The following is a 13803-nucleotide window of genomic DNA, read 5'->3' as shown; positions in this document are numbered from 1 at the left end:
GAAGAGTGATACTGCCTACCACACATTAGCAGTGTTTCCTTAGGGTTTGTCAAAGGGCCAAATGTGCCCTTTTCCTTCAAAAGTAACAGCTGTAGGAGGCTCCCAAGCAGGATCAGGATTGCAGGGCATGGCAGTGACAACTGGGGTGCGGTTTAACCCTTCTCAGTGGGTCTGCAGCACAGCGGAGAAGAATTAGCATGCCCCCCTGTGCCGTGGTCCTGCTCCTGTTTGGTTCCCTATGTCTGCCATTTTTAAAGAAGAAAAAGGGACATTTTTTTTAAAAAAAAATCACACATTTTACATATTGTCTAGTTTGGCCTAAAGTCTGCCTGGCTGACAGTTTATGATGTCTCTCCTTGCAGGAGAGTCAAGCACCATTGTTGCTCCCTATGTGCCGGGAGGTGTCAGTGATGGGCAATGGCATACGGTGCAGCTTCACTATTACAACAAGGTAGGTGCTAGCATCTTTGGCTTTCTGTCATTGTGATTATTTTGTTATCCTGGTTCTGTCTTCCTCTGCAGTTCTTTTCCATGTGCCATGGATTTTAAGGGGAAATATGATACAGATTCATTCTATCAGATTTTTCTCTCTGGCCTGATTTTGTTTCTTGTGATTATTTTTTTTAAAAAAACCTGGCTAACTGTTGCCCCACCCAGCAAACCACTTCTTCGCATCAAATACGCTGGCTTTTTAAAAAAAATGTGAATTGCACTAGCAGGGGTGTAGTGTTGATAATTAATAGGATCAGACCAGGAATGGAGAGGTAGTTGAACTCTTTCCTTCCAGAGAGGAAAATTAGCTCTTGTTGCAGTCTTGAAAGGAAAATCCTCTGTTCTGGAAATAGTCTTTGCTTTGCAGCAAATTTCCCCTCTAATGCTAACCCTTGCTTCAAAGGAAGGATTTTCTGCAGAAATGCATCGGGAGGGTTACATTAAATAAGCATCTGATGTTCTTTGTCCCTTGCTAGTTTTCTATCTGCAGGGATTCTTCTCCCCACCCACCCACTTCTTGCATTCGGACTTGCCTTTTTTCCTGAATGTTTCATTGGGACATTAGTGAATTGAGAATAAGGCAATGTGGCTTTTTTGTTTGTTTGGATGATGCCCGCTTAGTCCTTGCTTTATCATTTCAGCCCAAGATCAGCTCCCTGGGCTCTGTGCAGGGACCTTCCAAAGAAAAAGTGGCCATTCTGATGGTGGACAAATGTGATGCATCTGTGGCACTGCAGTTTGGCAACGAGATTGGGAACTACTCCTGTGCGGCAGAGGGGATGCAGTCCAGTTCCAAAAAGTGAGTGTTTCCCACTTGCAGCTAGACCAGAAATGTGCTGCCCACTCTTCAAAGAACTAAGTAGAAACACCTTTCCTTAACCCCCCCCCCCAATTGCAGTCAAAGGTCCATTTCCAGTTCATGCTCAAGTGGAAGTTGGGAAGGAGAAGCTTGGAACATAATCACGTGCTTTACTATAAGCCACACCCTACTGCAGTGTAAGCGGGAGTCTCACAGTTATGCATACAGATTGCTCTGTGCCATTGTTTCTCTCTGGGCTTTTGCCTTCCTCCCCACCCCACAGCTACAGAGGCAGCTGCAGTTTTTATTACTCAGCTCTGTACCCTGTCTAGGAGGAATGGCTAACCTGTGACCATCCATATGTAGTTACAGGTAGGTAGCCGTGTTGGTCTGAGTCGAAACAAAATAAAAATTTTCCTTCAGTAGCACCTTAAAGACCAACTAAGTTTTTATTTTGGTATGAGCTTTTGTGTGCATGCACACTTCGTCAGATACCTTTTTATTTTGGTATGAGCTTTCGTGTGCATGCACACTTCGTCAGATACCTTTTTATTTTGGTATGAGCTTTCGTGTGCATGCACACGAAAGCTCATACCAAAATAAAAACTTAGTTGGTCTTTAAGGTGCTACATCCATATGTAGTTGGACTCCAACTCCCTTCCACCCCAACCAGCCAGCATAACACCACACCAGCCAGTGTGGTGTAATGGTAAGAGTGTCGGAGTAGGCCCTGGGAGACCAGGGTTCAAATCCCTACTCGGTTATGAAGCTCACTGGGTGACCTCAGGCCAGCCACTGCCTCTCAGCCTAATCTACCTCATAGCTCTGTTGTGGGGATTAATTGAGGAGGGTGAGAACCATGGTGAGAACCATGTATAATAAAAATAATTTTTTTATTTGTACCCCGCCCATCTGGCTGGGTTTCCCCAGCCACTCTGGGCAGCTTTCAACAAAAAATTTAATTACATTAAAATGTCACACATTAAAAATTTCCCTGAACAGGGCCTTCAGATGTCTTCTAAATGTCAGGTAGTTATTTATCTCTTTGACATCTGATGGGAGGGCGTTCCACAGGGTGGGTGCCACTACTGAGAAGGCCCTCTGCCTGGTTCCCTGTAGCTTTGCTTCTCCCTTTCTGAGGGAACCGCCAGAAAGCCCTCGGCGCTGGACCTCAGTGTCTGGGCATAGCTGCCAAGTTATCCCTTTTTTTAAGGGATTTTCCCTTATGCTGAATAGGCTTCCTCGCGAGAAAAGGGAAAACTTGGCAGCTATGGTGTCTGGGCAGAATGATGGGGGTGGAGACACTTCTTCAGGTATACTGAGCCGAGGCCATCTTGCCATCTTGGGCTCCTTGGAGGAAACAGTGGGATAGAAATCAATCAATCAATACCGTAGTCAATGGTCAGGGATGTTGGGAGTTGTAGTCCAGGAACTTCTGGAGGGCACAACTTTGGCTACCCCCCATACACACACATACACACATGGTGTTTAATGCCAAAATAGACTTTACAAAACTAAGTTGCACAAACCACAGAAACACAAATTTCCATAATTAAAATGCACAATAAAGCAGTACCTTTAGAACAATGTAGCAATTGCAAGCAGGAGCCTCGGGCAATCCTCTGGACACCCTACTTGTCAGGTCCAATGCACTTGCCTGTGTGTGATGGCTCAGACTGGCTAGAAAACATTGCCCATGCACAAATCAGTCCAGAGCTTCGATCCAGGCAAGGGAAATATTAGCTTTTTCTTTTGCGCATTTTGTTTTGCTTGTGGCTGTTTCTGTGTAACTAAGTCATGCATCAGAAGTCACCTACAGAAAGGGGGCCGAGAGAGGAAAGTGGGGAGTTGAGGATAGCAGGGCAAAAATGGAATGGGGGTTAAGGAAAGGGGGGGGAAGAGGGGAAGAGGAGATTGCAAACATAATGAAAGATGGAGAAGTTAGAAGCAAATAGGAATGAATGGCAAGGAAAGAAGATAGTCCTTATACTGGACATGGGGCACACACACACACACACACACACACACACACACACACACTCTACATGCAAGCCTCTACTCAAAATAAGAGCTGGATATAATGATAAATAGATGAGAAACATGAGAAAAGTTTGAACATGACTTCTGAAATAACAAGAGGCCTCTTAATATTGGGGTGTCTGTTTTGGAACGAACACTGTTGAAGACTTTTTACAAGTCAAGCTTCATTTTCAGGATTTTCCTTAGTTGGGATTACAGTGGTACCTCGGGTTACGAACGCGATCCGTTCCGGGTCGCAGTTTGTAACCCGAAAAGTTCGTAACACGGAAACGCCATTTTGCGCATGCGCAAAGCGCTATTTTTGCACTTTGCGCATGCGCAAATGCGCGCGACGCTTCTGCGCACGCACGCGTGGCGAAAATACTTCCGGGTTTGCGCAGTTCGTAACCCGAATTGTTCGTAACTCGAGGTGTTCGCAACCCGAGGTACGACTGTAGTGTATTGTGTTACCAACTAATGTTTGTTTGTGAGTGTCAGAATCAGTCATGGGTCTCAAGTAATCATGTGATAGCCTTCTTTGCATTGGCGCTTGGATGCTAACACTTGCTTTTCAGTGAACCGAATGAAATGGTGGGAGTGTAAAGGTTTCTTTTTTAATCAATGACTTTCATTAAGAAAACCCCAAATTTCCCACTACACGGGCCTTTCTCATGGTGTTCTTCAGAATGTCTAAGACCATTTAACACAAATTGGTCTACCCTTTAGCAACCTTGTAACACACAAAATCAGCGGTGGTTAATTCAGTGAAGGTCTAGAGGTCTTCCTGTCATTTCAGTTCACGTATACAAAGTGGGGATAAAAATTAAAATTGTGAGTGGCAACTATTCTGTCGTAAGGACAACTATGATAGCTTCATTTAATTAATTTATTTTCCACTGCTTGATACCAAACTAGGCTTCTGAGTAGTTTATATAGCATGTTTTGAAGCACTAATTATATGTCATCTCAGTAATGCTTACAGCAACCTTGCAAGGTAGGTTGATATTACATACCATTTGTCAAAGTTATAATGGCAAGACCCTAGAGGACTCTATATGCTAAATATCTAACAGCAATAGAGTGTGGGCTGGTGGGATGAATTTCATTTTTTTCTTCCTTCCTTGTGGTGTTACGTGGAAGATCTGGTGTCCCACCACAGTCCTGGCTGCCAATGGCTTGTCCTAAATCCTGCATGCTTGGCTCGGGGAGGGTGGGACTACCTGAACAGTATGGCTGCATTTAATGTCAAAATGCCTGTGCACGGGGGGCTTCTGCATTTCCCTGATCTGTAGATGAAGCAAAACGCTTGTCCCCTTTCCCATTATACTCCCATTTCTAGCTTAAAGGTAACCTTTCGGACAGCTGACCCTCAACAAATACCACTTACGGGCCTTTTCTTCCTCCAGATCGCTGGACCTCACTGGGCCTTTGCTCCTTGGAGGGGTCCCCAATCTGCCTGAGAACTTTCCAGTGGAGCACAGGGAGTTTGTGGGGTGCATGAGAGATCTGTACATTGACAGTAAACGCATTGACCTGGCTTCCTACATTGCAAACAATGGGACCGCAACAGGTAATGTCAGCTGCTTAATCATGGATGGCTCTCCCAAGCCATGGCTCATTCCTCTCCCATATCACCCTTGCCTTCCATTGCAGTGTTGCAAAGCGCTTGGCTATAGCTGGCTTGATGGTTCAGGGAACCAGGCCATTGTTTTAATTATACCATAGGCTGCTGGCCCTCTCTTTTGTAGCTCTGGCAAGACTCCTGGAAGAAGAGAGGTTCAGCCCTGTATGTTTATTGCTCCTTGGTTTTATCTAACGAACGTGCATGACCATTTGGCTGACGCTACGGTTGTAATACTAATAGAGGCACCTCTGCTTTCTCATTGCCCGGGCAGGACGTGGGCCAGACCCAAACCACTGACCTAATGGGAAAGGCTCTGTATCCTCAGGTCACCATCCCAAATCAGTCTTTCCCACTGTGGATTTCTTGGGGACTTCATATTTGTTGTGCCTAACCAGAAAGGCATTTCCAGAGGGAAAGGTGAGACTTGGAGAGGACCATTCTTGGTGTCTGCTGCAGCTTCCAGACATTGCGAAGAAAGGCAGTGCTTGAAGGACTGAATGAGGAAGTTGATGGCATCAGGAGATGTTCCTGCCTATTGTTAATGTTCAACTTTGAGGGCCTGTTATCGTAGTTTAGGAGAGTTGGGAGTTGAAGCCAAAGAAGAAGCTATTCCAAGTAACATCCTTTGTCTTCACTTGTGCTGTCCATCTGCAATGTCCCCAGGTTGCCATGCCAAGCACTCCTTCTGCGATTCCAACCCCTGCAAGAACAGTGGCACCTGCACTGTGGGCTGGTCTTCCTTCTCCTGCGAATGCCCAGTAGGCTTTGGAGGCAAGGAGTGCAGGCATGGTGAGTATAACTTTGTGAAATATTCAGGAGGCACGTGGAAGGGGTGGCCGGGACTGTCAAGTGCAAACCAGGAGGTATGGTCAAAACGAAATGCAACACTTCAGCCTTGGAAAGGTTCTGTTGGAAGGGGATGTGGGTTCCCAAGGAAAGTAAGGCAAAACTGATAGTACGTTTTGTATTCAGTGTCAGAACATACTGCCTTATAGAGCACATATGTGCTGTATATCTAAATTGTGACTTTTCCCTTTAAACTGCATGTGAGTGGTGGTCAGGAAAGAATCAGGCATCAGATTTAAGCATGTTGAAGAGAAAAGCACAATTTCACAGAGGAACATAGGCTTGACTGAGTCAGGCCATTGGCCCATCTTGCTCAGTATTGTCTCACTGACTGGCAGCAACCGTTCAGGATTTCAGACCAAGGTCTCTCCCAGCCCAACTTGGAGATGCATGGGATTGAACCCGGGACCTTCTACATGCAAAGCACATGCTCGAACACTTAGCTTAAAAAAGAAAAGAAAAGAAAAAAAGGCAGCCCTCAAATGTTTTTCCCTCCCAGTTTGTAGAATCGTCTAAATTTGCAGTTCTCAAGTGTTTGGCCCAGACCTGCTAGACCTGTCATCTGGTCATGTTGCTTGCCTTCCTCCTGCACGGTGTGTCCACTCCTCATCATTTTAAGTGAGATTAAACATCCAGCTCCTCTCCCCAGGCCTAATCCAGGGACATTTCCTTGGCACAAAATGACACAAAATTCATTGAAGTGAAGGAAGCAAGGGGGGCTTTGGGGCATCTCCCGCCACAAGCTTCATCACGTTGTTCTGATCTCCAGCATCTGTTCTGAGGCTCCTCTTTTCTTTCCCAGCCATGCATCACCCTCACCATTTCCGTGGCAACAGCATCCTTTTCTGGGACTTCAAGAATGAAGTGAAGATCTCCACCCCGTGGTATATGGGCCTGGCATTCCGGACACGCAAACTGAACGGAGTGCTGCTTCAGGCACATGCTGGCCAGTACACCACCATACTCTGCCAGGTACCGTTCCCAGTACCCACAAGCCTATCGTCTGTGCTGTGAGCAAATGTTGTGAGAGGTATTCATTCCACTTAAAGCTGTAAAACCAAAAATCATCTATCTCAGGGGCTGACTGTGACCTTCCACCCTCCAGGCCTCTCTGGCCTTTGGAAATCTCCCTTGGATCCATCTCTTACCAGCCTCTCTCTGAGCTTTCTTGGATCTTGCTCCCTGGGTAGAATCTGCTCCATTCTAACTTTGCCCTTTCTTTAGCTGGACTCTGGCCTGCTCTCCTTCATGGTGAACAGGGGCTCTGGGCGCACCACCAAGCTCCTCCTAGATCAGATGCACTTGAGTGATGGGACGTGGCACGACCTCCAGCTACAGCTACAGGACGTCCGGAGTGGTCGAGAGACACGTTACATCATCACCCTCAACCTGGACTTTGGCTTTTACCAGGTGAGCCCTGAGGGTGGGGGCACATTGTCTCCAGTGGCACAAATGATCCACATTTTGCGAGTCTTCTTCTTCCACCCCTTTGAGCATTTTTAGCAGAACCTTGTTGCCTGTTTCCTTCCCTCTCTGACCAATACTAATGGTCTCTTTCTGCCTTATAGCTGAGAGCTTCTTTTTAGAACATGTAAAGTATGAAAATGCTATTGGTTGGGTTTCTTTTCTCAGGACACTGTAGTTGTTGGAAATGAGCTACATGGCCTGAAAGTGAAGCATCTCCATGTTGGGGGAATCCTGGAGTCTGGTAAAGTGCATCACGGTTTGGAGGGTTGCATCCAGGTAAGTCCCGACAATTTTCCAAATGTCAAACCTTCTCTGTTTTGATTCTGTGGCAGGCAGTATTCACAAATGGGAAATGTAAGAAAACAAAGAAACGCAAAGCCAGAAGGTCACATCCATACTGTACATTAAAGCATCACTATACCACTTTTAATAGTCATGGAGAATCCTGGGGACCTTCATTGGTTAAGGGTGCTAGAAATTGAGTATCTGGGAGGTCAGGATCCTTAACAAACTACAGCTCCCAGGATTCTTTGGGGGAAGCCATGACTGTTAAAGTGGTATAAGAGTGCTTTAAATCTATAGTACGGATGTGCCGCAAGCCACACATTTTTTACTTTGTAGGGACTGCCACTCTTTGTGGGCAGAGGTGGTGGGGGCGGCTTTCTATAGGACACCTGAATAGTTGATTATAAGGGAAGAGAAAGCTTGGCAAAGGCTACTGGGTAATTGTATAAAACAGTCGCTAGTACTTGAGAGGCTGGCCAAATGGTCCATTGGCTTTCCTAAAGAGATCCTGTATAATGCCCCTTTTCACTTGGCATTCAGGGAGTACGCCTAGGTGACACAGCCACAGGGATGGCGTTACCCAAGCCCAGCAGCACTCTGAACGTGGAAGCAGGATGTACTGTGCCCAACCCTTGTGACTCCAACCCTTGCCCTGCCAACAGTCTGTGCCAGGACAAGTGGCAAAGCTACACGTGCGTCTGCCAGCCAGGTAGGAGATGCACAACCCTAACCCTAACCCTAACCGAAACAAAATAAAAAAATTCCTTCCAGCAGCACCTTAGAGACCAACTAAGTTTGTCATTGGTATGAGCTTTCGTGTGCATGCACACTTCTTCTAGCCCTAACCCCAGCCCTAATCCTAATCCAGCCAGGTAGGAGATGCACAAGCAACACAGATCACTCAACCATAATTTTCACAAGCTGCCCAGTCATTGTGTGTGTGTGTGTGTGTGTGTGTGTGGAGGCGCGGTGGGGTGGGGCTTCCCAATTCAGTGATCAAATAAGCCAAATTTTTCAGCCAAAGGTGTGTAAATCAAGCAGAGTTGCACAATCCCTATACCTCAATCATAGCCTTTGGCTTCTTCTGTTGCAGGATTTTCTTTTTGGATGGGTGGGTGAAAAAGAGAATTGACAAGGGCTTGGCACTGTGATCTACTCCACCTTAGTAAACTCACTGGGTTCAGTTAGAACATTACTTCTAACCTGTCCTTCCAGGTTACTATGGTGCCAACTGCGTTGACGCCTGTCATCTGAACCCCTGTAAGAACAAGTCAGTGTGTCGACGGAAGCCTGGGGCTCCCCACGGCTATATCTGTGAATGTGGAGAGAATCACTTTGGGCAATACTGTGAGCACAGGTAAGATCCAGGACTGCTTCCGTACTTCTCAACATCCTATGGGCCTAGGTAAAGCTCTTTTCCCTGTTGCTTTGGTCTCCTCCACTCCAGTCATTAACAGATAGGCCACTGAGGAGGAATACCAGAGAATTTCGTTCTTTGTGCATCATTTTGTTCCTCCCATTAGAGTTGATTAGCAGCTTAATTTGGCCATGGCTAATTAGCAGTGAGGTGATCTGAGCGTATCAATGTAAGATGGGGCAGGCCTGCACACCAAGGCAGGTGGCCGACAGCCCCTACCCGCATTTATGCAATTTCGGGAAGAGAGGAAAAACAAGAAGGCGATCAAGCTCCTGGAAGACTGATAAAGATGGCTGTTGTGCTGTGTGGGATGTATAACATCAGGGATCCATCTGACTTTGCAGGATGGATCAGCAATGTCCCAAGGGCTGGTGGGGGAATCCAACATGTGGGCCCTGCAACTGCGATGCAGCCAAAGGATTTGACCCAGACTGTAATAAGACCAATGGGCAATGTCGCTGTAAGGTAAGAAAACGGAGCTTTCTTTCTCTCTGTGAAATGTTTTGGGGCTTTGCTCCCCTTAGGATCTGAGCAAGCACTTGACTCACTTTGCCCCCCACCCGCAATATAGCCTTTCAACCCCATTCCTGGCTCTGCAATGTCATAATGCTTGCACCGAGCTATGGGAATGTAAACCTCGCCTTGATATTCATTCTCATGCATTTCCAGATTTTTGTTCTCAGGTCTCCCTTATCCAGTGCAGCATACCGGTTAGAGTGTTGGACTCGGACCTGAGATGACCAGGGTTCAAATCCCCGCTCAGCCATGAAGCTCCCTGAGAGATCTTAGCCTGGTCAATCTCACTCAGTCTAGCCTACCCTCCAGGATTGGTGTGAGGATAAATGGGCGGTGGGGTGAATCAGAAGAACCATGTTACAACCTTGAGCCCCTTGGAGGGAAGGTGGGAAATAAATCAATACAGATTGTGTGATTGCTGGGATAGTAGAGTATGATACTCTTAATCTCAGGGTCCTGAGTTTGAGCCACACATTGGACAAAAGTTTCCTGCATTGCAGGAGGTTAGACTAGACGGCCCTTGTGGTCTCTCCCATTTCTATGTTTCTATGCGCCACCTGGCAAGAGTCCTCCATTTCCTTCTCTCAATACCTGTCCCCGCCTGCCTTCTTGCCTGTTATCAGCACATCACTTTTGACCCGAACCCAACGCTACAGGCTTAGGAATAGTGCTTGAACCAGGCTAGAGGCTGTTTAAGGAACTGAGGAGCTGCTGTTCACTCTGGCGCCCACTAGGCATGGTGGATTGGGAGGACCCTGCGTCATCAGGTGGCCGAAAGCACTTTGGCAGCACTGGAATGGAGGAAGCAGGGCTGGCACAGTGCTGCCAACCCCACCCCCCTACTAACACCCACACCCACTTGTGCAGTCAAGTTTGGCTCTCACTCAAAAGCAGCTACCAGGGGCAGGGCAAGGCAGAGCCCAGCAGCATAGCCGGATCAGGTCGGCAAAGGAACCTTCTGAGCCCCTGGGACCCTGAACCAGAGTCCCCAAGCTGACTGGCTGCAACTTGGGTCTCCAGCTATTGTTGGACTACAACTCCCATCACCCCTGATCACTAGCTAGCAGGACTATTGGTCAAGGATGATGGGAGTTGTAGTCCAACAACAGCCGGGGACCCACGTTGGAGAAACCCTGTGTAGAATCTCCCTGTTCTGACTGACTTGCTGGACTGGGCTGGGCCAGCCTTTGCTTTCTGCTGCCCTAACAGTGCTCCTCTCTTTGTCCCACCAGGCCCTGCTCCCTTTCTCCTGCTTGTTTCGTTGGGCTCCCTTGTGTCGGCCCTCCCTTCTTGCCCACAGTCTCGTTTGCCCTTCGCTCCCCCTGCTGCCCCGCTTCTCCTCCTGTGACCCGGCTCTCTAACCGCCTCCCCTGCCCCTCTCCCTTCTCCCTGCAGGAGTTCCACTACCGCCCCAAAGGGAGCGACACTTGCCTCCCCTGTGACTGCTACCCCATCGGCTCCTCCTCCCGTTCCTGCGACCAGGAAGTGGGCCAGTGCCACTGCAGGCCTGGCGTGATTGGCCGGCAGTGCAACAGCTGCGACAGCCCTTTTGCCGAGGTGACACCCAGCGGGTGCCAGGGTGAGTAGGCATCCACGTTTCTAAACAGTTCTGAGGGAGTCTCTCCTCTCCCCTGTCAAACTGGGGAGATTGCTCCACCTGTAGCTGTCTGTTCCTCAGAGCTGGGCTTGCTCTGCCCGTTTTTGCTCCTGGCCCCTCAGGAAGTCCAAATAAATTGCAGAGGGTCAGGTGAATGTAATAGCCGATTTGAGGGGAACTGGATCATTACTTATCTTGTTCCAGGACTAAATGCAAATCATCTCGTTCCCACCTTTATTCATTCCTTATTTTAACATAATTAGTTAGCATGGCCATCTTTGAGACATTTATCAGTCATAGAGGCTTCCTGGTCACTGCTGCCCAAGTACCATATGAAATTCTTTCGGCAGAACACAACTCCGCGCAGATTCTGTATCACACAACTCAGGTCTATGCTGCAAAGGATTTGGAAGTTGCCCCTCTGGGTCCCTTCAGCAGTTCACAGCCTAATATTTCTTTAATGAGTTGCATCATCCCCTGAAGTAATTTTTCTCACAAGGCCACCGTATGTGCATAAAATCTGCTGCCTCTGTAGTTTTGTGGTCTAGGTTCCTTTTTTGTGCTTTATAAGCTATTAAATACCATTGAAAATTGAAATTTCATTTTAGACAATGTTTTATTTTATTTGATGTTACACTGATCAGTTTTGAGAGTTCTTCAAAGGCCTCCCTGTCTTCAATCGAGGCATTGTGTGGAATAAAACCCCTCCCTTAGACTCCCTGTGACTTACGTTTCTGTGTTTGGCTTCACAGTGCTCTACGATGCCTGTCCTAAATCTTTGAGATCTGGGGTGTGGTGGCCTCAAACCAAGTTTGGCTTGACAGCTGTGGTGCCTTGTCCCAAAGGTTCACTGGGTAAGTGCTTCCACTTGCAGGATGATGACTTTATGGACAGACTGGATCTGTCCTATTTGGTTTCAGCAGACCCAAGTCATTGCTAGTCCCCCTTCTTCTAAAGCATATCTTTTCTGTCTTCTTTTTTCCAACACTGTCCTGGCTGATTTCTGGGAGCCATTGTTATCAATAACATTTTGAAGACATTGGGCCTTGGATCCAATGTTGGATCAAAGATGTTTGTTGGATCAAAGATGTTTGTTGTCCTGGCAATAGATTATTTCTGACAGTAAATAGAAATGTGTTGGTGATGCTGCCAGTGTTCAGGATTATTGAGTTGGAAGGGACCTTTGGAGATGCTCCAGCCCAATCTCCCACTCCCGGCTCAGTGCAGAAATCTCCACAGCATCCCTGTCAGAGAGCCACCCAGCAAGCTGATTTGTAAATATATTGATGTTGCTTTTAACAGGTGGTGGTTGTTTTGCATTGTCTTAGCCTTCTTTTTGCTGTGGTTTCCTTTGTACTTTTGTTGCTGTTCTAGTGTGTTTTACTGCATTTGAATTCTTCTGGTTAGCCACCTTGATTGCCACTGGGTGGAAAGGTGAGAAATGTAGGGTGGAATTCAAAAAGGTGCTAAGGAGATCACTCAGTCAGCGCAAGCATTTCTGCTTGCCCAACAAAACAGTCTCTCCTCTTCCCCCACATGTGCTGTTTTGGGGAGGGTCCCAACCCTCCTGAGCCAATTTAGGGGTGCATGGATGGCACACGGGAGAAGAGAGGGAGGAAGCCCCATTGCACCAGCACAACTATTTATTTGATCAACAAATAAATACTGTACCTCCAGCAAATGAGAGCCAATCCTCTCCTGGGGCAACCTGTCCACTAGGAAGCTCTTACCCAGGCGTCCCCAAACTGCGGCCCTCCAGATGTTTTGGCCTACAACTCCCATGATCCCTAGCTAACAGGACCAGTGATCAGGGATGATGGGAACTGTAGTCCAAAACATCTGGAGGACTGAAGTTTTGGGGGGGGGGTGCCTGCTCTTACCACTAGGAGGTTTCTCCTCAAGTTTAATCTGAAATGTGCTACCCTTCCATTCTCACCTATCAGTTCTAACACTGCCTTGTACTACTGCTGTCCATAGTGGGGGAGTGGGTTGCAGGGCATTGGGCTGTCCCACCCATTCCCACATATAGATGCTCTGATCGAGGCACAGCATTTGGCAGAATGATTTGGGGAAGTGTTGTCTTTTAGGCTCAAGGAGATGGGTTGCCTTGGAATGTTTACAGATAGGGGGTGGGGAGGAGTCGCACCGTTGTTTTGTTTAAGCCATTGCTTGCTTGAATCCAAATATACTCTTTGGATAAGTTTTGTGGTATAATAATAATAATAATAATAATAATAATAATAATAATAATAATAATAATAATAATTTATTATTTATACCCCGCCCATCTGGCCGGGTTCCCCCAGCCACTCTGGGCGGCTTCCAACAAAACAGAAATTCTAAAACACAGAAATCCATCAAACATTAAAATACAGAGATCCATCAAACATTAAAAGCTTCCCTAAACAGGGCTGCCTTGAGATGCCTTCTAAAGGTCTGGTAGTTGTTGTTCTCTTTGACCTCTAGTACCCTAAAAGCAAAGGATCGAAACACACACACAGGAGTGGGAACCTTCTGCACAGTTGCCTTTCAGCAGAGACTCTGTCCTGGGAAACTCACAGTGCATTAGCATTGCTTTAGAACTTTTAATGTTGTCCCTTTTCTCTACGTTTCTTTCTCTTCCACCTGTGCAGGTTTGCGGGGTGCAGGTAAGGCCTATTGCTGTCTCTTTTCCTCCCCTCACCTGCTTTATAAGGGCTGCTTTGTGTGGCTTCTCCATTCCCTGCTTCCTGCTTGAGACA

At 47.1% G+C, this 13803-nt stretch overlaps 1 protein-coding gene across 1 annotated transcript in view; it reads left to right on the top strand.

Annotated features, from left to right (window-relative positions):
* CELSR3 (cadherin EGF LAG seven-pass G-type receptor 3) overlaps positions 1-13803 on the top strand; it is an 84389-nt gene that overhangs the window by 47319 nt on the left and 23267 nt on the right. Inside the window, exons 5-16 of the mRNA XM_060271027.1 lie at positions 363-451; positions 1134-1291; positions 4717-4880; positions 5598-5723; positions 6583-6752; positions 7005-7190; positions 7413-7523; positions 8073-8241; positions 8748-8889; positions 9294-9414; positions 10861-11044; positions 11815-11916. Coding sequence (XP_060127010.1) covers positions 363-451; positions 1134-1291; positions 4717-4880; positions 5598-5723; positions 6583-6752; positions 7005-7190; positions 7413-7523; positions 8073-8241; positions 8748-8889; positions 9294-9414; positions 10861-11044; positions 11815-11916 — 1722 coding nt within the window. The remainder of the gene's footprint in view (positions 1-362; positions 452-1133; positions 1292-4716; positions 4881-5597; positions 5724-6582; positions 6753-7004; positions 7191-7412; positions 7524-8072; positions 8242-8747; positions 8890-9293; positions 9415-10860; positions 11045-11814; positions 11917-13803) is intronic.

This window comes from Zootoca vivipara, chromosome 2, assembly GCF_963506605.1.
Source record: "Zootoca vivipara chromosome 2, rZooViv1.1, whole genome shotgun sequence".
In the NCBI taxonomy this organism is placed as follows: Eukaryota; Metazoa; Chordata; class Lepidosauria; order Squamata; family Lacertidae; genus Zootoca; species Zootoca vivipara.
Note: the sequence above shows the minus strand (reverse complement) of the source record. Positions and strands in the feature narration are given on the sequence as shown.